This window comes from Mus musculus, chromosome 11, assembly GCF_000001635.26.
Source record: "Mus musculus strain C57BL/6J chromosome 11, GRCm38.p6 C57BL/6J".
Taxonomy (NCBI): domain Eukaryota; kingdom Metazoa; phylum Chordata; class Mammalia; order Rodentia; family Muridae; genus Mus; species Mus musculus.
The window spans coordinates 59,448,109-59,473,266 of record NC_000077.6 but is presented as its reverse complement, the minus strand read 5'-3'; the positions used below and the strand labels follow the sequence as shown (position 1 = coordinate 59,473,266).

General features: G+C 45.7%; 3 protein-coding genes across 17 annotated transcripts in view; 2 read left to right on the top strand and 1 right to left on the bottom strand.

The window, feature by feature from the left end:
* The first annotated feature begins 739 nt into the window (after positions 1-739).
* Zfp867 (zinc finger protein 867) lies at positions 740-12,070 on the top strand. Of its 3 annotated transcripts, XM_011248984.3 has the most exons (5): positions 740-926; positions 7,690-7,816; positions 8,195-8,255; positions 8,981-9,648; positions 9,755-11,471. In XM_011248984.3, exons 1-5 carry the CDS (start codon positions 900-902, stop codon positions 10,273-10,275), a joined length of 1,404 nt encoding a protein of 467 aa, XP_011247286.1. In that variant the 5' UTR covers positions 740-899; the 3' UTR covers positions 10,276-11,471. The 3 variants fall into 3 exon arrangements, with proteins under 3 accessions (XP_011247286.1, XP_030101823.1, NP_848504.2); NM_178417.3 differs by having other exon boundaries at positions 793-926; positions 8,981-12,070; XM_030245963.1 differs by lacking the exon at positions 8,195-8,255 and having other exon boundaries at positions 6,939-7,816; positions 8,981-11,471.
* Positions 10,296-23,235, bottom strand: Jmjd4 (jumonji domain containing 4). 4 transcript variants are annotated; one of them, XM_006532600.3, is made up of 6 exons: positions 22,755-23,235; positions 22,427-22,592; positions 19,622-19,756; positions 19,208-19,458; positions 18,188-18,334; positions 10,296-17,960 (listed from the first exon to the last, which is right to left on the bottom strand). In XM_006532600.3, the coding sequence occupies exons 3-6, from the start codon at positions 19,686-19,688 to the stop codon at positions 17,661-17,663; spliced, it is 765 nt and encodes a 254-aa protein (XP_006532663.1). In that variant the 5' UTR covers positions 19,689-19,756; positions 22,427-22,592; positions 22,755-23,235; the 3' UTR covers positions 10,296-17,660. The 4 variants fall into 4 exon arrangements, 3 of the variants coding, with proteins under 3 accessions (XP_006532663.1, NP_848774.1, NP_001191997.1); NR_037992.1 differs by having other exon boundaries at positions 14,700-17,960; positions 19,208-19,389; positions 22,755-23,222; NM_178659.6 differs by having other exon boundaries at positions 14,700-17,960; positions 19,208-19,475; positions 22,755-23,222.
* The window catches only part of Snap47 (synaptosomal-associated protein, 47), a 42,901-nt gene continuing 40,968 nt past the window's right edge, over positions 23,226-25,158 (top strand). For 3 of the 10 annotated variants that reach the window (NM_001356454.1, NM_144521.3, NM_001356452.1), the window contains exon 1: positions 23,233-23,352. The gene's annotated coding sequence lies outside the window, so the exon portion shown is untranslated. Of the gene's footprint in view, positions 23,475-25,158 lie in introns of all 10 variants that reach the window. The other 7 variants (XM_030246252.1, XM_030246254.1, XM_006534022.4 and 4 more) reach the window with 6 other exon arrangements.

Below are 25,158 nucleotides of genomic sequence, written 5' to 3'. Positions count from 1 at the left end.
TCAGGGTTAGAGTAGGTCCTCTAACCTCAGATGATCCAGTCAAGAAAAATCGCTCACAAGCATTCCCAGCCTCTCGGGTTTTAGTTGATTCTAGACGTAGCCAAGGTGACAACCAACAATAGCCATTACAGTCCTCAAGCTAGGAAGATTATGACATCTAAATTTTTAAAAATGAGGGCTCTGGCTCAGTTGGCAGAGTCCTTGTTTAGAATACAAGAAGTCCTTAGCAGGATCCCCAGTGATGCATAATAGCACACATGTCCTTCTAGCACTCCAAAGATGGAGGCAAGCAGATCCGGGGGTTCAAGGCTGGCCTGAACTGTATTTGAGGCAAGCTACACGAGACCCTCCCTGTCTCAATGTATTCACAATAAAAATTTCAAATAATTGTCATGTTAGGAATTTCCAGTTGTAAATAGCATATGTGTGTGTGTGTATGTATATGTGTATATCTATCTATCTATCTATCTATCTATCTATCTATCTATCTATCTATCTCTATCTCTATCTCTCTCTCTATCTATCTATCTATATGTTATTGTTCCATGGATATGTTTCTGTAGGTAAAGTACAAGTGTGTCCTGTCCTGGCAGGGCCATTGCTAGAGTGCAAACAAATCTTGTCCCGTAAGTATCTCTCTGTCAAAGGTTAGATTACATCCCTAATCACTCAAGGATTGGGGGCGTGTCCAAACCCTTCGTCTATCAGAGTGGAATTGTCCAATCAGGCCGCAGCTCGAGCGGAGGGGCGGGGCAGGATGCTTTACTCTCGCGGTGTTTGGTTCTTTTCACTGTTTAGTTCTTGTTCAGGTTCCGTTTCTTCAGGTTCTATGTCTGGCTCACAGTTGTGTATGGTGGCTCCGCTGTAGCTAGCGTCCTTATGAGGTGCAGACGACGACGATGCGGGACAGCAGAAATTCGGAAATGGTGAGCGTTCCGGCCGACGCTGGCTACAGCCAACCAGTACCAGCCGCAGGGAAGGCCTCCGTAGCTGGTGTCTGCGGCCCGATCCCGGTGCTGTCCGGTGTCCTGGGTGTCCTGGGTCCCCTCGCTTCCCATCTGCCCTCGCGGCGGCCTGACCGACTCACCTCAGGACTTGGGGCGTCATGGCCGACCCACCTTAGGACTTGGGACGCTGGCTTCTTGGTTGTGGGTTCCCGCCCTTCAGCCATGGCTGGGCTTTCCCGAGTCTTGGAAAGTGGGGTCTCAATCTATTTACTCTTCGCCTGCCTGTCCCACGCCCCCGTGTTCACAGTGAAGTCCCAAAATTCCAGTCTTTAGGGCCGTCCCCCCGCTAGTCTCAGGACATCGATGGTTGGTTAGTAGGAAAAAGCCGAGAGAGATTTCGTCAGTGCGGGCACCGTAGAAGCGGGACAGATGAAGGGTCTAGGACACTCCTACCCCAATTGATCTTTGGACAGGAGCTTTAGGCTTAAATAGAGGAAGGCCAGACCAAAAAAAAAAAAAGCTTAAACACAGCAGCCTAATGTAAGGTGGGCCCCGCCCATCTTTGTCTCCGCTCATTTGAGACCTGAAGGGGACTAGGTGTTTCTCTGGAGATAGCTCCTGCTTCTGTGAAGGGCTGTCCTTCCATGAATCCTGGGTGACTGCAGGTTAAGGACCATAACTTATCTCTGTGCCCTCAGCGGCAGAGTGAAGGCCGGGATGCCAGGCGGTCATCCCGCCTTTATTTGTGGCTGTATGTGGATACACACACGTGTGTGGGTGTCTGAGGAAGTCAGAAGACGGTGTCAGATTCCCTGGAGCTAAAGGTATGGGCGGTTATGAGCTGCCCCAAAGTGGTTGCTGGAAACTGAACTCCATCCAGCTTTCTTCAAGAGCAACAAATGCTCTTAACCACTGAGCCATCTCTGCAGTGCCCCCCGCCCCCAACAGTTTCAGTACCAGTATTTTCAAATGCCAACTTCTACTGTAAAAGGTTTTAAAAGTGACAACCATTACTGTTTATTTTCGTTGCTAAATAAATAGAAATTGACACAATATCTTTTTCATTTCCTATTAGTAATGGTCCCAGGTTCAGAACTGCCAGATGCTGACAAATTTCTTATAGCTGCCATATGTCCTAGCCTAAAGTTGACCTTTCATCATCCACTTAGACAGCAGCCTGAGATCTGGGGTGAAACCTCTTCGAGGAGCAGCTAGAGGACCTGGAGCTGGAGCAATCGAATAGTCCTCATCTCAATAGTTCATTTTTTTCCTTGTTTTTTAAATACTTATGTATATGAGTACCCTATTGTTGTCTTCAGTACACCAGAGGAGGGCATCGGATCCCATTACAGATGCTTGTGAGCTACCATGTGGTTGCTGGGAATTGAACTCAGGACCTCTGGAAGAGCAGTTAGAGCTCTTAACTGCTGAGCCATCTCTCCAGCCCCCTCCTTTTTTTTTAAGATTTATTATTATACATAAGTACACTGTAGCTGTCTTCAGATGCACCAGGAGAGGGCATCAGCTCTCATTACGGGTAGTTGTGAGCCACCATGTGGTTGCTGGGATTTGAACTCAGGACCTTTGGAGGAGCAGTCAGTGCTCTTACCCACTGAGCCATGTCGCCAGCCCCCCCCCCTTTTTTTAAAGGATTTATTTATTGTGTATACATCTTCTGCCTGCATGTATGCCTGCAGGCCAGAAAAGGGCAGCAGATCTTATTATAGATGGGTTGAGGCACAATGTGGTTGCTGGGAATTGACTTCAGGACCTCTGGAAGAGCAGGCAGTGCTCTTAACCGCTGAGTCGTCTCTCCAGCTCCGTAGTTAATTCTTAGGGACATTGTCTCCCTCTAAGCTTAGCTCCACTCCTAGGAATCATTGTTTAGTTAGGTGCTGGTGAATGTGGGCCTCAGAGCAGCACTTCCTGCCATCTCCAGTCTCTCAGTTGTTAGGGGAGAAAACCTTCTCTCAAGGGATTAGAAAGAAAACCTCCAGCGCGCAGTGGGGCAGAAGCTGACACTGTGTTTGAGTCAGTCCAGGGTCTCCCGAGGTGTGGCTGGTGAGGTTTTCAGCAGCACTAGGGTGAGGGAACAGCCTTTTTTGGCACTTGATCCTGACAGGTCTGTCTGGTCTTCAGGACTTGCCCCCTTTTTTATAGTCATCACCTTGAGATCGTTGCACATTTATTTGAATCTCAGCTTTTCAATAAGTATGAATTGTACTCAGAGCTGAATAAGGTAAATATTCTTTTGAGACAGGGTTTCTCTGTGTAACCCTGGCTGTCCTGGAGCTCACTTGGTAGACCAGGCTGGCCTGGAACTCAGAGATCCACCTGCCTCTGCCTCCCGAGTGCTGGGATTAAAGCTGTGTCTCTCAGCAAGGTGGATATTCTTGAAGCTAGCAAGAAGTAGTTTTCAACAACAACAAAAAGTAGAGCTTCACTTCCTCTGATTTCTTTTTAACTCTTTGCTTCCCCTAGCATAAGCAGTAACATTTCTGGGATGTTTTGATTGGGGCAAGTCAGGGGGTGTCATATGGGCCTAGACTCACAATTGAGAAAACTTTAGTTTCCCATCGTTGTTGTAAAAATGAATACATTTCCACAAAGTACGTTAGATGAACTTGTAAATTACTAAGTTGGCTTTGTTGTTGTTGAGATAGGGTCTTGCTATGTAGCATTAACTGGCCTGGAACTTGCTGTGTAGACCAACAGGTGGGCCTCCAGCTCAGAATCGCCTGTCTCAGCCTTGAGAGTACTGGGATTAGAAGGATGTGCTACCAGACTAATATATATAAAACATTGTCTCAAAAAACAGAACTGAGTGTCTGGAGGATAGGATTGAAAATGATCTTCTAAGTAATTCTTTTATCTTCTCTTTTTTTAAACCTAAGTATAGATTTGTCAATTATAATCATGTTCACAAATAGCTAGTTTTTGCTATAATGCATTATTTTCATTTGATCTATTTTTATTATTTATTTGTGTGAGTTTGTTTGCATGTGTCTAAGTTAGGGTTTCTACTGCTGCAATGAGATACCACCAAAAAGCAAGTTGGAATGGAAAGGGATTATTTTGCTTATCCTTTTATACACTGTGTTTCAATGAAGGACATCAGGACAAGGACTCGAGCAGAACAGCATCCTGGAGGCAGGGCTGATGCAGAGGCCATGGAGGGTGCTGCTTACTGGCTTTCTTCATATGGCTTGCTCAGCCTGCTTTCCTATAAAACCCAGAACTACCAGCCAGGGATAGCATCACCCACAATGGGCTGGGCCCTTTCCTATTGATCACTAATTGAGAAAATGCCTTACAGCTGGATCTCACAATGCCAATTTTTCAAGTGAGATTCCTTTTTCTCTTATGAATCTAACTTGTGTCAAGTTGCCACAATACAGCCTGCATGCCAAGGTGTGTGTGTGAAGTCTGAGAACAGGTGTAGAGTTAGAAATTGAAATCATACCATCAGCATTAGATAGAGCAAATGCCTTCCTTACCTTCTGAACCATTTTGTTAGCCCAATTAATTGATGTATTTATTTCTTGGAACTTTCTGTGGGGTTGAAGATATACACCATCCTGCCTAGCTTTTATTAATTTTGTTTTATTTCTTGAGGCAGGGTCTCATGTATCCCTGGCCCATTTTTTTTTTTTTTTTGTTAAAGACATATCATTTATTTTAAATTTAAATTATTTTGATTATGTGCATGCAAGAGTTTGTGCACCAGTATTGTGCTTGTGGAGGCCAGAAGAAGGTTTCAGGTCCTCCTGGAACTGGAGTTACAGGAGCTGACAGCTCCCTGATTGGGTGCTAGGAATGGAAGAATGAAGAACAAGGGAGCCCTGTATCAACAACCCAGGGAAACTGAGGAGGTGCCAATAGAGTCGCAATCAAATCAAAAGGGAGCTGGAGTGATGCTTTGCTGTTAAAAGTGTATACTACTGTTGTAGAAGACCCACGTTTCTGGAAGTGAATTTGATGCTTTAAACTTTCCCTGTGTACTGGCTATACTGTATTCCACAATTTAAACTTTAAACTTTTCCTGTGTACTGGCTATACTGTATTCCACAATTTAAACTTTAAACTTTTCCTGTGTACTGGCTATACTGTATTCCACAATTTAAGATTCTTTTCCTTGAACTAGTCGGGTTCCTTCAGATGACTCTCTGTCATCTGTCCACGTGTGATTTGGCACTTTGTGATTTAATTTCCAGTTCGGAGGTTTCTAACAGCATTTCTGTTACTGCTCACTATTTAATGCTTCCATGTTCATTGAGTACTTTGTGTGTTTGCTCACTCAGATCTGGTCTATCATTTAGTTTTGCTGTTGACTAAAGGGTTCCAGAAATAACACTGAAATCCTGCCTGATGTTGTTGAATAACACTATTACCATTACTGCTTTCCTGTCCATTTAGAGCTGTCAATTATTGATAAAGAGTAGTTTGGTATCTCTAACTGTAATTATGAATTTCTCTATTTTGCATTTTAATTCTAGAAGTTTTCCCTATGTGATTAGCTGTCTGTTTTATGTTACACACATTAAAGGCAGTCAGTCGCTCATTTAAAACATCCTATTTAGTGAGTGTAGCACTTGTTGACTGTGGTGTCTGGTTTCTCAAAGATAATTAATCTTAAATCTTTTTTCTCATTCTCTATTTTTGGTGTTATGGTTTCTTCACTGAAAAATGGACATTTGACAATTGTAATATAGGACAACTGAAAAATCAGTTTCTCTACTTTCTCTGCTATCTGGCCTTGCTTATTGAACACTAGCTATTTACTTTGTCTTTGTTTTGTGTGTGTGTGTTTAAAGATTTATTTATTTTATGTATTGTGTGAGTACACTGTCGCTGTTGTCAGACACACCAGAAGAGGACATCAGATCCCATTACAGATGGTTGTGAACCACCATGTGGTTGCTGGGAATTGAACTCAGGACCTCTGGAAGAGCAGGCAGTGCTCTTAACTGCTGAGCCATCTCTCCATCCTCCCACCCCCATTCCCCGCCCCCATGTGTGTCTTTTGAGACAGGGTTTCCTTGTGTAGCCCCAGCTGTCCTGGAAATCACCCTGTAGACCAGGCTAGAGCCTCTAACTCACAGAAATCTGTCTACCTCTGCCTCCTGAATGCTGGGATCAAAGGTGTGGATCACCACTGTCTGGCCAGCCATGTCCATTTATGTAGTAAAAATCCTGTCCAAACTTTTTCTTTAAAACTAAAAAAAAATTTTTTTTAAATAGCAAAGCCTTATTATGTAGATAAGCTGGCCACCATCTCATAGAGCTCTAATTGGCTTTGTCTACTGAATGCTGGGATTAAAGGTATGTATCACCATGCCCAGCCGCCCCACCCCCCCAGCCTCCACCCCTGAACTGGAAAGTTATAGACTGCTGCCTTTAAGACTGTTAGCATGTGTCTGTTTTGTTTTGTTTTGTTGTTTTTCGAGACAGAGTTTCTCTGTGTAGTCCTGGCTGTCCTGAAACTCACTCTGTAGACCATAGCATGTGTCTTAATTAGGATCTTACTGCTGTGAACAGGCGCCATGACCAAGGCAAGTCTTATAAAGGACAACATTTAATTGGGGCTGGCTTACAGGTTCAGAGGTTCAGTCCATTTTCATCAAGGTGGGAGTATGGCAGCATCCAGGCAGGCCCGGTGCAGGCAGAGCTGAGAGTTCTAAATCTTCATCTGAAGGCTGCTAGTGGAATACTGGTTCCCAGGCAGCCTAGGACAAGGGTATTAAAGCCCATGTTCATAGTGACACACCTACTCCAACAAGGCCTCACCCACTCCAACAAGGCCACACCTACCAACAGTGCCACTCCCTGGGCCAACCATAAACAAACCATCACAGCATGTCAGAGACAGATTAAAACAAAGATGAGTAGAAGCCTCACAAGGCCTTTTCAGATTTCCATACGCTTACACTCACATGACTGATATAAAAATTTTGAATATTGAAATTTATAGCAAAGTTTTTTTTTTGACAGTTTTACTTTACTCATGTTTCTGTGGAGGGCCGTGTGTTTGGAGCAGCCCAAAGCCACTTTGCTGACCTCATTTTCCCTGACTCTGTGAATGTTCCTGGACTGATGCAGTTTGTGCCATCGCTTTACTGTGTTCCCTCCATCGCTGTTGCAGTAAGAGGCAGGTGCTGGCATTAGGAAGATCTTTCTGGGATCTTGTAGTTTTCTGACTGTCTTATACTTCCATGTGAAACTTTGCACTGGTTTTGAACTCCAATAAGTCAGTCATCCAGGATGCTAATTGTTCTTAGTCACTCTAAAAGTTGGAATTTTGGAATTCCTCCCAAATCTCCTGATACAGCAGCAAAGGTCCAACTTAGTGAGCATATCCTTCTACTTCATATACTTCTAAGAACTCTGACAGTACAGTATTAACAACATCACTTTGAGAAGCAGACGGTAGGATGTGGTTAGTAACATGGATTGGAGATGTCCTATACTGTGATAAACTAGAGATAACCAGCAAGCATCTCGTACTCCCTGGATTCACCAGTTTGGAGGGAGGGTGTTTTTACTCTGCTGTTGCTTTCCTGAGTGCCTCGGTTCAGTGATATTAATACAGCTGCATGTGGACAACTAAATACATAAGAAAGTAAACTGTTAGGTGACCAAATGATGGAATGAATATTTGGAAATCACAAAAATCACATGAACATCTGCCTATAGATTCCTACTGGTATAAGTCTTACCCAGCCTCTATTGTGGGATATTTTAGAACTCAGTGGCCTTTGACGATGTGGCTATAAACTTCACCCAGGAAGAGTGGGCTTTACTGGATCCCTCCCAGAAGAATCTCTACAGAGATGTGATGGAGGAAGTATTTAGGAACCTGACTTCTATAGGTAAGAATGATAATTTTTTTCTTTTAAATATACTTTAATTGTTTGTACATTTGTATTTTGCCTGCATATATGTCTGTGTGAGGGTGTTAGATCTTGGAGTTACAGACAGTTGTGAGCTGCCATGTGGGTGCTGGGAATTGAACCCAGATCCTATAGAATAGCGGTCAGTGGTCTTAACTGCAGAGCTATCTCTTGCCTAACATTTCTTTACTTAATTACAATGCCCTGGGAATTTTTTTTTTATCAATTTTAACAATGGAAAGGAACTACTTTTATGAATAAATGGGCATGATTTTTGGTATACAGTGAATCTCAAAGCTACTACTAATTTTTTGAAGTACATAATTAATAGTGCTTTTTCCTTGGTCTATATTTTAGAGAAAGGGTGGGAAGACCAGAACGTTGAGGATGAGGACAAAAATCCTCAGACAAATCTAAGGTAATCTGAATTCATAAAAGGTGTGATGTTTCTAGAGGGAAGCGTAGCATGTCTGTGAACTGTGGTAAACAAATGAAACAGATGAGCATACTTTAAACATTGATTACTAGCTTATTTGTACCCACCCCCAGTTTAACAGTAGTTTCTTTTTTCTTTCTCTTTTTTAAAGATTTATTTCTTTATTACATGTAAGTGCACTGTAGCTGTCTTCAGACACCCCAGGAGAGGGTGTCAGATCTCATTATGGGTGTTTGTGAGCCACCATGTGGTTGCTGGGATTTGAACACAGGACCTTCGGAAGAGCACTCAGTGCTCTTACCCGCTGAGCCATCTTGCCCCAGTGTTTTCTTTTTAAGTTAGTTGATTTTCATACAGTACTAAGAAACTATGTGAATGCCACTGTTTTGATAATAGATTTGGGGAAGCCATGATTCAGAAACATGATTCCATTTACTTTCTTATAATTAAGACGTGCCAAGACACTTAGGCTTTCTCTGAAATTGGTTATAATGTAAGTCCAAGACATTAATGAATAGAAGTTCAGCAGTAAACCAACCTTCACTATGTGCTTACCTTTTGTACAGAAGTCATAGTCATATGGTAGATTCTGTCCAAGTAAAGATCATAAAAATCAACGTGGGTAAAGTTTCAGTGAGATTACAAATCTTAATCTGAAAAAAGAATGTGCTTAGAAAAACCTTCATATGTTGTTCATTCCTTAATAGGCACATCATAGCCAACTCTGGATACAACCTATATGAAAGTGAAGAATCCTCTGAGAAGCCATATAAATGTACACAGTATAGGAGCTCTTTCATTTCTCTTATGAGTATTCAAAGACATATGATAACGGACACTGGAAGTAAGCCTTACAAGTGTATGCTCTGTGGGAAAGCCTTTCATTTCCCCAGTGAGTTCAGAATCCATTTAAGAACTCACACTGGGGAGAAGCCCTATGAGTGTAAAGAGTGTGGAAAGGCCTTCAGCCATTCCAGCTCCTTTCGAAAACACGAGAGAACTCACACCGGAGAGAGGCCCTACGTATGCAAACAGTGTGGGAAGGCCTTCAATTGTTCTGGTTCCATCAGAAAACATGAGAGAACTCACACTGGGGAGAAGCCTTATTCGTGTAAACAGTGTGGGAAGGCCTTCAACTGTCCCAGTTATCTCCAAATTCATGAAAGAAGCCACACTGGAGAGAAGCCCTATGAGTGTAAGCAGTGTGGGAAGACCTTCAGTTGTTCTAGTTCCCTTCGAAAACACGAGAGAACTCACACCGGAGAGAAGCCCTATGAATGCAAACAATGCGGGAAGGCCTTTAGTTGTTCCAGTTCCTTTCGAAAGCATGAGCGGACTCATACTGGGGAGAAGCCCTATGAGTGCAAGCAGTGTGGTAAGGCCTTCTTTTCTCTCACAAGTGTTCGAACGCACATGATAAAGCACACTGGAAATGGGCCTTTTAAATGCAATGTATGTGAAGAAGTGTTTCCCTTTTCCAGTGTATTTAGAAGACATCAGTCATCTCATGCTGGAGAGAAGCAGCCCTATGGATGTAAACAGTGCAATAAATGGTTTAGTTCCAACACCTCACTTCAGAATCACAGAAGAAGTCACACTGGGGAAGAGCCCTACGCCTATAAACAGTGTGGGAAAGCTTTCAGTTGTCCCAGTTACATTCGAAAGCATGAACGGGCTCATAGTGGGGAGAAACCCTATCCATGCAAGCAGTGTGGTAAGTGCTTCAGTGCTTCCAGCTCTCTGCAAACACACGAAAGGATTCATGCTGGAGAAAAGCCCTATAAACGTGAGCAAGGTGCTAGAGCATTCAGTTGCTCCACTTCCCTTAGGAGACACGAACAGGCTCATAGTGGGGAGAATGCCTATGAATACAGTGTGGGAAAGCCTTTGCTTCCAGTTAGAATTGATTACTAACTGTCTTGAAGTTATTCATAACAGTCTTATGAATGTAAATTCTGGCAAATCCTTAGTTTCTCTAACTAAGATTTTTGTTTTTGTTTAAACAAAAATGACAAAGCACACTGGAAATGACCTTTTTAATGTGAATATGTGAAAAAAAGCCTTTCACATTTCACAGCCCCAGCATATTTAGAGCACATCAAATAAACTCTCATGCAGGAGAGAAACAGTGTGAATGCAGACAATGCGGTAAATCCTTCACTTCTTCCAGGTATCCTCAGAACCATAAAGAATTCATGTTGGAGAGTATCCCTATTAATGCAAGCACTGGAGAGCCACTGACTACAGTTGCCTTGAAAACATGAGTAAACTTGTACGGGAGACATGTCCTTTGAGTACAAATAAATATGGTAAATGTCACCGTTTCCATTTGCCCTCAAAGAAACTACTCCTTGGACAGCATATCATCAGAGTGACTGTAAAGACTATGAAAAACCAGTGCTTTCCTAATCTCCATAAAGGACACAAAAAAGGTTCACACTGAACAGTAGGAAGCCCACGTTTGTGAGAAAAGAGGTAAGGCTTCAGATGCCACAGCTGTCTCAGGCTGTGTGAAAGAACACATACTTAGCTAAAACACTAGGACTAGGAACATGGGGGAAGCACTCAGATTCTCAGTGTTCCTCAAAGGCATAAAAAGGACCAGAGGGGAAAACACCTGTAGGCCTAAGTAATGTGGGCAGGCTTCAATTTTACACTTCTTTCTGAGAAGCAAGGAAACACTCTGCAGAAATTCTGAGCTTAAGAACTGTCACAAGACCTTCAGTTTCCCATCTTCATTCGAAGTGATGCTAGAACTCATCTAGAAAAAGACTATTGGGTACAGGAAGTACTGAGCTCATGTCTCTTTGAAAGGTACATGGTACACTGGAGATGGCTGTGCAATGCATTGACTTTACAATGCGAAAACATTGTTTCTCTGGGCTAAAGCATGGAATGTGTCTTTTTATATTAGATACAATTTTGTAGTATTTTATTGAAACTTTTTGCAAACTATTCAAAGAGATTTATGTATCTTGGTATAGTATATAATATAGTATTATTTAGTACATACAGTGTATGCATGTATATACATGTATCTGTAGGATACAGTATAGTTTGTATATGAGTAGTATATATTATATAACTAGTTTATATGGTATGTAACTAACCACTATTTTACTATAGTATTATACTACATGGCTATGCTATTGGAGTTTTATCAGTGTGTAGAATAAAGTGTTTCAGTTACCCACCCCAGTCCCTGTCTGTAGCTATTTCTTGCTCCAGGAGCATGGCTACCAGGATCCCCAATATTCAGCATCAACTGTTTTCACCAGGTGGAAAACAGGGATGGCTTCCTTACCAACCCATGGACTTGGGACTGCAGCTGCTATCAAAATCCTCAGCATCAACTGGATGTGGTGGTATACCTTTAATCCCCCAAATAGAGAGGTAGAGACAGGAAAGAAAGGGAAGAGAAGGAGGGAGAGAGGAAGAAAGCAAGCAAGCAAACAAAACCAACCAAAGGAAACAACTCCACAGAATCTTCAGCATTACCCATTCTCGTCCCTGAGGACGATGGAAGGTCCTTCTGCAGCCCTGGGAATGTGGCCATCAAACTTTAGAGCAGGTCTCCAGAAAGTTATCAATAACAATCTGTAGACATCCTTTTCACATCCTGTACGCTGTACATACCAAAGTTACAAGGCCTAGCACAATCTTTACTCAAGGGATATAAGGTCTCTCATTTTACAACTGCAAGAGATTGACACCATGAATCCAAATGTTACCTTTAAATGTTCCATAATTCTTAGGGGAGATTTTCAGAGACAAAGACTTGAGATTATGAAAAGAAGAAGAAGAAGAAAAAAAAAAGCCCTGACACTATTTGGGCCTATACCATGAGGCTTCAAGAAGATTGAATCTAGTGGTCACAACAAGTGGTTAAGAATGCTATATGCCAGCCGGATGTGGTGGCACACGCCTTTAATCCCAGCACTTGGCAGGCAGATTTCTGAGTTTGAGGCCAGCCTGGTCTACAAAGTGAGTTCCAGGACAGCCAGGACTACACAGAGAAACCCTGTCTTGAAAAGCCATACACACACACACACACACACAGACACAGACACAGAATGCTATATGCCCTGATACCTTCTTCAGCTCTTATTTAAGGAAGGTACCGTTTATGTTTCAAAACTTAGATATTCTGGGCTTACCCATGTCACACACCAGGGCCTCATTTCACAGGACCTGGTGAGGGTTCCATGGCATCCTGTGACATCAAAACTTGAGCCACTGTTCCTACAATCCCATGTACCTGCATGCTTGGGTCCCAGGGAAGAAGTTCTCACAGTTGTAAAGGATCATGGCCTATGGCATCACCTATGCTTGTCCTGGGGTGAGGCCAGGGATAGTTGCCAGTATCCTGTAGAACACGTAATGGTAGATGCTGCCGGAACACCTACCACTGCACCAGCCTGTAATTCCTGTGAACACATGTGGATGCCTGTGTTAACTACATAATTGTACAACTGCTTTTATGAACTGTTGTGCTTTGAACTATCAGGATGTGCATGCACACTGCTTATGAAGCAAAGATGAATGCACACAGACTGTGCTCAGTTCTAGGCAAAGTTTAGAGTCTCGAGGCACCCTACAAGGAATTGTACACTGACACATGTCTAGGGCTACAGAGACAGGTTAATATGAAAGAATACTTCCAAGAAGGGAGGTGGGCCATAGATGGGTAGAAAAGTCAGAGGCTCAATGTTTCCACTAGCCAGCAAATTGGGGTCTGTATGTTATTTGTACAGTGTGCTCTTGTAGGTGATTCAGTTTCAGTTGGGGGTGGGCTTTCCCTGGTCCCCCTCCCCCTCCCCCCATTGCCCCTGTTTGTTTCTATCACTGGCTTATTTTTTATATACTAATCTATATAATTTATATAGCATATACTTTGTATGTTCTGCTCTACTTTCCTTCCGCATCTTCAGCATCAGCCCTGATGACTAGGGATCATAGACTTCTGCATATTTATTTCTCCATGTCTCAATGGCTTTTTTTTCTTCACCAGCTAAACAGAAAACCACCTTAAGGATGGTATATGGGTCTATGTCTTAGTCAAGGTTTCTACTCCTGCACAAACATCATGACCAAGAAGCAAGTTGGGGAGGAAAGGGCTTATTCAGCTTACATTTCCACACTGTTGTTCATCACCAAAGGAAGTCAGGACTGGAACTCAAAGCACGTCAGGAGTCAGGAGCTGATGCTAAGGCCATGGAGGGATGTTTCTCACTGGCTTGCTCAGCTTGTTTTCTTATAGAACCCAAGACTACCAGCCCAGAGATGGTCCCACCCACAAGGGGCCCTTGATCACTAATTGAAAAAACGCCTTACAGCCAGATCTCATGGAGGCATTTCCCCAACTGAAGCTCCTTTCTCTGTGATAACTCCAGCCTGTGTCAAATTGACACACAAAACCAGCCAGTACAATATATAAATCTAACATGCAGATTTGCAAACTTGTGCCTATGTAATGGGAATTCTGGCAGTGCTGCAGAGTACAGGGACTTCTCCTTGGGAGTTATGATTCGACACTTGGGAGGCACCTATGTGTGGGCGAGTAGTAGGTGCTGGGACAGGGACTGGTGCGGCTGGGTATGGAGGGCAACTGCTGCCTGTCAGGTTGAGTTGGTTGTCTCCTCCTGTTGCAGTTCCTCAGAGGCATTTGGGAGAAAGGCTGCCACCACTTGGGAATTTCCCACACAAGCACTGGCAGAAGGTGCCTGTGTGAGGAATAGCTAGCTAGGTCTGGTCTATGCGTGAGTCAGTCACCAGGTATGACTGGAATGCAGCTACGTACTCTTCCCCCTTTGCAAGGCCTGCATGCAGAAATCGCTTGCATAATTCCAGCCACACAGAGGTCATTGTCGAAGCTTGCATACACCAGCTGACAAGACAGAACCTGACTTCATACACTTGGTCCTGTGTGGGTCTAAGGAGATGACTCATTGCTCTCCTGCCATGCCTTGTGAATTCCAATAGTGAGAAACAAGAGAAAGACGTGAAAGCTTCCTGGCCCATTTCCTCAGCAAGAGGGGACTTGCCCTTCTATTGCAGGACTTAATTTTCTCTCTGTCCCATTCACTTTCCTTCATCACATCATTCCTGTGTCAATCTGCCAAATTAGTTTGTTTCCCACAGCCAAGAAGCAGCTGGGTTTGTTTGCTTGCTTGTTCTTTGAGATCAGGTCTCCCTGAATAGCTCTGGCTGTCCTGGAGTAGACCAGTTCAATGAGAGACCCTGTCTGAAAAAAATAAGGTGGAAGACACCTAACAATGACACTATTTGTGTGGTTTCAGTCCTCCGAGAACATGGATAATTGTGTGTGTGTACATTTGTTTTCTTCACAACAGGGTTTTTTTGGTGTTTCCCTGGCGGGACTGTAACTGTTCTAAGCTTATCATTACGTTAAAACCACATAACTTTCATGAAAATAAAGGCATGCATTTTCCTTGAAAGGCTTCCCAGAGTTTAGGGTTGCGCTGGCGCTCTGCACCCTCCCAAGTGCTGGGGTTACAGGTGTATGCACAGGCTATTTATTTTTAATAAAGACTTATGTGAGCACACTGTAGCTGTCTTCAGAGACATTAGGTCAAAGGATCCCATTACAGATGGTTGTGAGCCACCATGTGGTTGCTGGGAATGGAACTCAGGACCTCTGGAAAAGCAGTCAGTGCTCTTAACTGCTGAGCCATTTCTCCAGCCCAGGTTATTGGTCTTTTATAAACCAACTTTTGGTTTCACTGCTATTCTCTATTTCAAAGACTTGTGCTGGTTATTTCCATTTATTGTGTATGTTCTATTTTTTTGGCTATTGATCCAAAACACTTGTTCTTAGTCCTGCCAATTTATCATTTTCCCTCTAGGTAAGGCTTTAGCTGTCTTACAGATAGTTTGTATATTGTCACTTCATTTCTGGTATTCTCCGGTGTATTTTCTAATGTTGCTCTTGAGTTTTTATTTTACCCTCCCCTAATCTGTATCTACACTTGAGTTCTCCAACTATTTAACTGCAGGCTCAGCCAGGCATAGTGGCATGTGTGTATCCTCCTCCCACTGGGAAGGATGAGTAGAGAGGATTCCCTGAATCTTAGGATGTTAATTTTTCTTAATTCTGCCAGTCTAGAGTAAGGGAGGTAAATTAAGTTGCTGGCCCACTTGAGTGAAGTTGAATCTGAGCCCTCCTTGGGAGGGAACACGTCACTAAACTAAGGCTGTGCCCTTGGCAGCTGGGGCAACACAATGAGATGATTTAAGATCTCACAAAACACTAAACAACTTTCAAATTGTGGCAGCTATGGTTCAAGCTAGGGTTTGGGCAGTCAATGAATTATTTAAGCAGCATGAAGGGGCTCCTCCACTTTGACATGGATTCTAGGGTTCAAACCGGCAACAGGTTTGCACAGCAAGTTAAGTACCTTTACCTGCTGAGCCCTTTATCACGGGCCCCTCCTGGCTTGCTAATCTGATTTGGGATTCTATTATCATTCTAGTTATGATGGTCATGGGAATACATAGTAGCTAATATCTATCACACAAGGCCTAGGATGTTAATTTTTCTTAATTTTGTCAGTCTAGAGTAAGGGAGGTAAATTCAGTTGCTGGGCCACTTGAGTGAAGTTGAAGTGTCTCCACATAGGAAAGGAACCAGGGCCCCAGATACAACCTCCCTGAGCAAGTTTATCTACCTGGCCATGTTTGAGGACTCCCTAAGATAATGCTGGCATAGGCTCTGAAATAGGAGGTGCTGCCATTATTTAGCTGGCAAAGGGCTTGAAGGTTTTAGTAAATCTCTTCCCACTGACTCTCCATCTAACACCAAGTGCCACCCTCCTCGCTAGTAATCTCCCATAGCTCTCCAGTGGTCCCAACCAAGAGAGCTGCTCCTTGTGGCAGGCAGGGCGGAAAGATAGGTGTCCCTGCCCCTACCCACATGCTTACACTTAGTCTGTAGAGGACCTGCAGCTCACAGGGTGAATTAGCTACTTTGCAGCACAGCACACCACCAGCTGTGCCTCACATGGCTCCTCTGAAATGTTCCCAGGCCTTACCCAGAAGGGTTTCTTAGGGATGACAGGGTGTGTCACTGGCACAAGGTCCTGTATAAGAACCCTACAAAGATTGTGGCCAATTCTACTTATAATTTCCTTGTTCCTATAAGGCCTCAGCTCAGACCTTGAAGGCTGTAGGTTTAGACAGTTGTCTGCAAAGATGTTCACAAATTCAGCATTATTTAGAGCTGTGTCTCATCCTGGTGGTCTATGCTGCAGTCCAGAGTAAACAGCAGGCTCTCAGAGGCCTGTTCTCAGCCACAGCCCCTACTTCTAGAAACAGCACAGAGAACATGGTGGTGTGCAGACACTAGTCATGTGGACTCATGGAGGCCATGAAGCAATTGTCTGTCTCCAACATGCATGGGCAGTGAGCATAGCCAACAGAGGAAGCACTGACTCATCCAGGGTCAGCCTGAGACTGGGTCTATCCGTGTCCTCCACAGGGCTCCCTATACTTCTGCAGATGAGCTAGCATAGGAGGCCAGGCCTTGAAGGACTGCCATGGAGAAGAATGCGACTGCTCCCTAGTTCTGTACAATCATCTCTATCCTGGGGACTTGGATGGACCAGAACCTGGGTTTTTCAGCCATTTAGTACTGTGCCTCTAGCCACTGACACCCAGCTTAAGAACTCCCCCTTCAGGCTGGAGAGATGGTTCAGCAGTTAAGAGCACTGACTGCTCTTCAGAGGTCCTGAGTTCAAAATCCCAGCAACCACACGGTGGCTCACATCCATCTGTAATGAGATCTGACGCCCTGTTCTGGAGTGTCTGAAAACAGCTACAGGGTACTCACATATAATAAATAAATACCTTATAAAAAAGGAACTCCCCCTTCAGCTTTTCATACACTGATTAATTCCTCCTAGTTCAGTTGGAGTCTGGAGCTCCTAGGACAGAACTAGAGGATGAGAGTCTTGGAGGGCAACTGCATACATACATACATACATGCACACATACATATACATCTATGTTCCAGGTTACACAGGGATACCTCCGAGGTAGGCAAGTCGGATGTCCATCACTCAGGAGTCCTAGGATAACTACAAGAGGCTGAGAGGCTCCAAAGAAACCTGGTTTCATGACTACTACTCAATTCACATTCTTGGCAGGCTTGCTAGAGGCTAGATGGGTGAACATCTCTCTAGCCTCCAAGAGTTAAATTCCCATTTTGGCTGGACCTTCCTCAAGGTTCACCCTCTGCAAGTACTGTACTGGCACAGGCTTGGAGCACATCCTATTCCTTGGGAAGGTAGCCTGAATTTCCAGAAGGGCCCTGGGCCTTCTGAAGAAGATGCTCTCCAGAATTCTTCCTGCATCTTGAGCTACAGCATACTAAAGGGCCTCTGCAGCAGCCACTGCGTCCTCCAGCTGCTGAAGCAACTCTTCTGGCTGTGGTGAGAATGCGCTGGTGTCCACTCTCTGAAAGTCAGGATTCACAACCACAGAGGCCAGCACATCTGCAAGGCGGCCAATATCAAATGCAGCCTGCTGTAGGCCCAGGTCTAGGCTCCGGCTGTCCCCTGAATCCCCCTTCAGTCCTTGCTCCAGGACAAGGAGCCTCTTCTCGGCGATGACTTTGAGGAAATGGTAAAATTCTTCAAAATTGATCCCTGTGCAGGACTTCATGATGACCTGGACCAAGAGGAAAGGGAAAGTAAGCCCTGGGGTCACATCCAGACTCAGACTGCTTAGGTATGTAAAGATCCCTCCCACACATTCAGGGGTCAGGGGCTAAGAGGGGACCCAGAGACAAAGGTTCAGAGCTAGGAGAATTGCCAGTAGGGTCTGCGTCATGGAGCCTGGCCCTGGCATCTGTGCTGGCCCCAAGGCCGACTCAATATGATCTGGTTGCTTCCCACCTGGCAGTGGTGGTGCCAGTCAGGCATGGAGTCCTTCCATTCTTCGACCTCATGCTGCACAGCCTGGAGCTCTTGCTGCAGGAAGTGCCACATGTTTGGCAGGTTGCAGCCATTGACCCAGTTGTGGTTAATAGAAATGGTGTCATCCTGGAGGGCAGAAGACAAGCTGGTCTGTGAGGCGGCAGCAGGCCTCACCATGGGCGAGCAAACCAAGTCCCACCCCACGCCCATGCCCACCAGGCTCAGTGCTTAAGGTGGGTGTAATAGTTTCAGTGTCAGCTTGACACCACCTAGAATCACCTGAGAAGATAATCTTTTTTTTTTTTTTTTTTTTTTGAGACAGGGTTTCTCTCATAGCCCTGGCTGTCCTGGAACTCACTCTGTAGACCAGGCTAGCCTTGAACTCATAATGAGCAATTGTCTACATGCCTGTGGACATGTCTGTGGGGAGACTGTCTTAACTGATGTGGGAAAACCTACCTCATTGTGTGTAGTACCATTCCCTAGGCAGAGGATCCTAAACCGTGTAAGACTAGAGAAACTGAGTGGAGAGGTAAATCAAGAAGTAAATCTTCATGCATTCATTCCTCTAATCTTCACTATGGATGTGATGTGACTGGTCATTTTCAAGTTCCTGCCTTGACTTCCCCACAATGATAAACTGTAACCTGGAATAAACACTTTTCTCCCCTAAGTTGCTTTTCATTAGAGTACTTTATCACAGCAATGAAGAATAGTAGGCAAAGGTAGAAAACAGACTCTCAGATACTATAGCAGGAAATGTGGATGGGGGATGAGGGATGAGGGAAAGAACTTCATAGGCCATGGCAGGAGCCAGGTTAACATAGGGCAAGGGGATACGTTCTCAATAGTCTCATCTGTGGCTTCTGTACCTTATATCCAGCCTTCACAGAGGAGTAATACTGCCCTCTTTAATGATACAGAGGCAGCTAGAGTGGGAAAGGCAGGGAGGGAGAGGGAGGGAGCATGGCAGAAGCAAGGTCATGTGCACAGTCTTACCAGGTTGTACACTTGATGGTGCCACCCGCTGGGCACAAACACCATCTCACCAGGCTCCTGTATGACTTCAATGGGAAGGCTGTGGTGCTGGATCTTGGGATACAGGTGGGTGTCCAGGAGCTCAGTGGAAGTCACATCATAGGGCAGGTTACCATGGCAGTCCCGGAGGGCTTCCTCCTCGCCTGGCGGGAAGAACAACCATTTCTTCTTCCCACAGATGTTGACTGACCAGCTGAAGGAGCGGAAGATGTCTGCATGGAAGGGAGACCTACAGCAAGGGCTTTTGGTTTGTGTCTTGTGGAGTTCTGCAGGGAGCCTGTTTACTTATTTTTGATAGGACTCTAGGCAAATACCCCAGATAGCCACACCTCCCATCTCACCTTCACCAGGTATCCGTGTCCCTTCTGTTCTTACCAGGTGCCCCTGGGGCCTGCATAGACAAAACGATAGTCATCCACATTGAGGACGTCCCAGAACTCATTCAGCCAGTCTGACGAGAAGTACACGGGCAGGGTGAATATGTCTTCCAAGTCATTCACCAAGGAGTCTCTGTGGAGAGCACAGGAGCTAGCACAGGAGTCCACTCTTTACCCCACCCAAGCAGGTGCACCCCCATCTAAGAGGGCCACCTAAAATCACCCAGTGCTAGTGGACTTGCTCAGTTCAGAATGCTGAAGATGACTCTGGGGACACCCCAGCTTAACCACCCCACTTAGGCAGTAGTCACTGAGCCTCAGAGCACATGGTGAGCATCAGTCCAGGGAGCTACAGGCCTCCCCCTTTTCTTCACCAACACTTCAGAGCCTAATGGTACCTGGCATCTGCAGGCTGCAGCCCCAAGTGTGAGAGTCTCAAAACCCATCAATGGGCCTCCAAATGATGGATTACACTAACACCATCCTTAAGGGAGATTCTGGGAAAAAAACTTCTAGATTCATCTGCCTATAACTCCCAACAAAAGACAGAGATGGCCAGAACCCTAGTAGCAACAAATTATCTGTAGGTCCCCAAACATCAGGATCCTTTGCCTTTGCACATGTAGCAAACTCATTCATCTTTTAAATTCTCAGGTATGGCTTCCTCTGCGGCCTCCTGATTATGCAATGCTACGCCTTCTGCCCTTTCTGGCTTCAGGTTCTAGACAAAAGTACAGTCAAACACTATTTCAAATGGACAATTTTCTAGCATAAATATGCCAGTGTAATATTTGGTAAATACTTATACCAGCAGCATCAAAGCAAGCAAACAAAAAAGACCAAAAAGCTGGGTGTGGTGGCGCACGCTTTTAATCTCAGCACTCGGGAGGCAGAGGCAGGTGGATTTCTGAGTTCGAGGCCAGCCTGGTCTACAGAGTGAGTTCCAGGACAGCCAGGGCTATAAAGAGAAACCCTGTCTTGAAAAACCAAAAAAAAAAAAAAAAAAAAGTTTACCTAAAATTCCAAGCTACTACACACAACAGTATTAGGGCCTGTGTTAAGGTTTGCTCTGTTGCTAAAGTCTGTACCCTAAGGTCTAGACCTAGGAGTGAATTCTCAGTTACCAGCTCTTGTTGTGCAAACCTTGTTCCTTAATTTAAAACTATTGATTAAATAAAAATGGCTATGGCCAATTACTGGAGAAATTAGAGGTAGGCAGGGGTGGGAGGGTTTAGTTACCTGGTTGAGCATGAGAAAAAAGGAAAGAACGAGGAGGTGAGGAGAAGGCGCCATGAGAGATGGCCCTTGAGCACATGGCCGGGGGAAACATCACGCACTTGGGGAACACCACTGGGGGTGTAGCCAGGCCACGGTTAGAAAAGTAGAACAGGGGTTTCCCCCAGCAATTATCAAAGCTAAATAAAAAAACCACAGTCTGAGTATCATTTATTTGTACACTAGTGGGGATAAGCTTAAATTGGTTGTACTACAGGCCTGTGAGTCTGTTTCTGCCACGATGAGATCCAGGACGTGTGTCTGGTCACACTTTACCCAGCTCCTGCTCTGGGCCCACAGAAGTAGCATGGCAGGGTAGCTGGAAGCTGGTGTTTCTCTTGCATCTGGTCAGTTATGGGAACTGCAGGGGCCTGAATTCCATCCCACTCTACAGTTCAGAGCCTTATTGCGCACACAAATGATACAGGAATTCAACTGTTCATTGGTTCACTCAATGTTACACTGTGCCTTTTGCTGGGGGTCTGAGTACAATGGTCTGTACTTGTGAAAGGGACGTCAGGTAGAGGAAAACACACAGTCGCAGGGTCACCATGGAAAAGGGTAATGCTCTTCCCAAAGAGAGCATCACGTGAGCTGGGTCTTAGGGACAGCCCAAACTCCTGAGATGTAGGGAGCGCCTCGGCTTATGATGGCCTTACGTACTGACATGTCCAAGCTGAAAATACCATAAATGTCAAAACATACTAACAGTATGTGTTTATATGCTCACAACCTTAGCATTCCCAGTTCCAAAAGGAAAACACAACAGTGTGCCTAAGTGCATGACTACCGTAGCTTAGCACAGCAACAGAGCACACTGTAAAGGTGTGATCATTTTAGTAGATCCGGGGGTTTAGATGGAGGTTATGGCTTCTTGACCCTGTCCATCATTGAGAGAGAAGGGTGGGAGATGAACAGACCATATATAGCTAGCCTGGGAAGACACCATAATTCAAATTTTGAAGTAGTTTCTACTGACTGCAATGCATTCTTGCTCCAGCAAGACGTCAAAAATCTCCTAAGTAAAGCTGTCACAAGATGCTGTGTGAGAAAAGTGGAAGCTGATAAGGGAGAGTATTGAATGTGTCTTTAAAGAGTAAAGGGGTTTCCAAAGTGGGACAAGAGTGGTTGCGGAAAGGTCACTTGTCCCTTTAGAGAGCTTAGAATGGCCCAGGGGATGGCAAGAATCCCCAGAGCAATCGTAGAAGGAACAAGCGTCCTCTCAGTGGGGTTGCAGAGAGGACAGCCCCAGAGGATCTGAGATACCAGCTCAAAAATACAGAAGAGGAAGGAGACACCAGGCCGCCTGTACCCATACAAGATGTACGAAAGACTTACCTTCCCCATAATAGTCTACCTGGCTCGCTATGTTGATCTCCCCACATCTTCGCATCAGTTCTGTGATACACATTAGAACTCTGCTGTAGAGGTAGCCCCTCTGAGTGCAGTGGGCGTGCTCCACCTGGACTGGCTGCACTAGCTGCTTAGGGTAAGTGCCCAATGGCCATGCGCCGTCCTGTCTTATTACCTGCACAGATGCCAGTCCTTGAGGTAGAGGCAGCCCCGCGAAGAGGAGTAACTCCCTTGGATGTAGTCCTTCCAGTAACTGATATAGTCGCGGAAGGACATGTGCTCCTTGGGGTTTGAATTGTATTCTCGCACTCCACAGTTGGCAACCGGTACAACCGCGTCTCCTGCAGCGAGAGAGTCAGCACAGAAATGGCAGAGTCATACACGTAGTTCACCATCTTGGGGTCCGGCCACCCTCTGGCCGAATTATCCAGACTCCACTAGTCTGTCCGGCCCCGGCCGCCCTCCCATGCCGGGGTCTATACCTCCCGTCTGCGCCCTCCTACCATACTTCTGCTGCAGATACTCGAAGTCAGGCTTTCCCTCCGAGGTCACCCAGCGCCGCCTGCTGCCCCAGCCCTCGGTGAAGGCGCTAGAAAACACGCAGGGCAGGTTAGGCAGCAGGAAGCCCTTCACGAAGTCAGCATAGGAGAAGGCGTTCGGGGTCTGAATGAAGGTCACGCCGCTGGGTGTGGGGCCGCCACCGCCGCTAGGGACTGGGTCTCGGAGGTCCCGGTAGTACCGCTCGGCAAAGGTGCGTGTCTCCCGATCCATCCACCGGGAAACCTGACCCCAGAGGCCCAGTCCGGCTTCTCGCTACACCCCAAATAGGGACCGGAGGCTGAGAAACCCCCTAAAATCAGCTCGGAGTGGTAACCACAGAGAAAGAGCCCGGAACGAAAAGCCACAGGTGCGACATTCCAGCAGGAACGCGGGCCTTGGGGCTCCCAGGGTGTGCGCGTGCGCGCCTACGCGGCCCCGCCCTCTCGCGCAGGCGTACAAGCGCTCGCCGAGTGGCTGACCTGCTCCCCAGCTGCTGGCGTCTCTGTCTGGTGGTCCAGTGGAGCGTGCCATTGCGTCTTCTGCGTGCTCCTCTTGCCTCAGGTGAGCTGCTACCGCGCAGCTAGCCAGTACCGGAGCCCGCCACCGACACAGGAGATGAACATCAGTCTCAAACCTCAAAGGATGACTGGGTCCTGAGAGGATGCTGGGGCGCAGAGCGGGCGGTCAGGATCCGCGGGGGGTGGGGCGGCGGGGTGGGGGTGGGGCGGCGGGTGGGGGTGGGGCGGCGGGGTTGGGCGGCGGGGTGGGGGGTGGGGGTGATGTTCCCGAGTGTCTTGGATAGATTGTGGAGGAACCTTTTAAAGGATTGTGATGTTTCCTTAGAAATAGAACGAGGAAAAATTAAAAGGAGAAAATGAGCTTTTTTGGGGGGCGGGGGGGGGGAGATGCTGAGGTTCAGGTAGAGAGGTATGTATGCATTGGGAAGAGGGGAAGGATAGAAACGAGGCGGAGGAGGGTTGTTTGGCCAAACTCGCCTGTTGTGGCCTTTATCGTGACGCTTGTCTGGAGCTGTGTTGCGGCTAGGTCATGGTAGAGATGACAGCTCATAGAGAAATTCAAGTGACGAGAAACATCGATGCCAGGACTCGTGGTGCACGCCTATAATCCCAGTATTGGGGATGCTGAAACGGAAAGGTTCCGAGGTTCTAAGCCAAAATGAACCACAAATCATGACTTAGCTCCAAAAGAAAAAAAGCCAGGTTACAATAACAACAACAATAAAACCCCAACGCACCCAGAATTCCATTCACGTGTAATCACTAACTCTGGTATTGAGCCAGTTTTTTCCAGGTATGCATGTGTTTATACATTTTATCCCTGTTACCCCCTCCCTCTCTTCCCTCTTTTCCTGCATTGGCAGCATGTTATATTTGGAAACACCATTTTAGATTTTTTAAAATCTCCTCCTACAATTGGCCTACAATTCTTAAAATTCCTGGACAGGTTGAGTTGATAAATGCCATTTTGCATGCTAATGAGTCCAACACCATCCAACAGCCAGTAGGGTAGATTCCAGATGGAATGGCTCACTGAAAGACCTGAGTAGGATCAGAGGGTGGGGACTTTGAACCCAGCCCTCAGCTTCTAGGGCTAAAGGTTGAGTGGGTCATCAGTGGTCAGTGTCTCATCAGTCATGTCCACAGCATCCCTAGAAGACCCATTCAGAGGATCCTATGTGCTTAGGGAGGTGAGGGCTGGTTCTTCTTAGAAGTTGGTGGTTTTCTGAGTAATACGAGCTTCTAGGGGAACTCCAAACCAAGGAGGACCTCTGGAACCCTGCTTTCTAGGTGCTGGCCATCAGAGTGGTACTACAACCTGGGCTTGCATCTGCACCAATGTAGGGACATCTTGGGAGACAGAACCCCACCCTTGGGACCTAATATGATCTTGAGGCAGACATTTGTCAGAGCTGAACTGAATTAAGGACATTCTTCCTCTGGTGTTCACTGATAAGGACCCTTTTAGGGTCCCAGAATCCTGTACTGACTAGGACATGAGAGTAGAGGTAAAATATGTAGTTTGTTTTGTTTTCTGGGAAAGTATGAAACCCAGTTAGGAATTACTTCTTTGCTTGAGTATCTAAGACCATTGTCCACGAGCAAGAAAGAGGTCAGGGCCAGCAGGTAGGTATATATGCTCTCAAGAGCTCTGGGGCAGCGTAGCCTGTGGCACTGTAATGGGAACATGAGCCCTTGTGCCCTGTGTAGTTAGTGCTGTAATCCTGGTCTTCACATGATAGCTGGCCTCTGGGTGTTAGTAACAGAGCCGATTATGTGAGGCCTGGCGAGAGGCCCGAAACCCAGGTGTGTGCCCATGAAGTTGCCTCTCCTACCTCCAGCTGGGAAG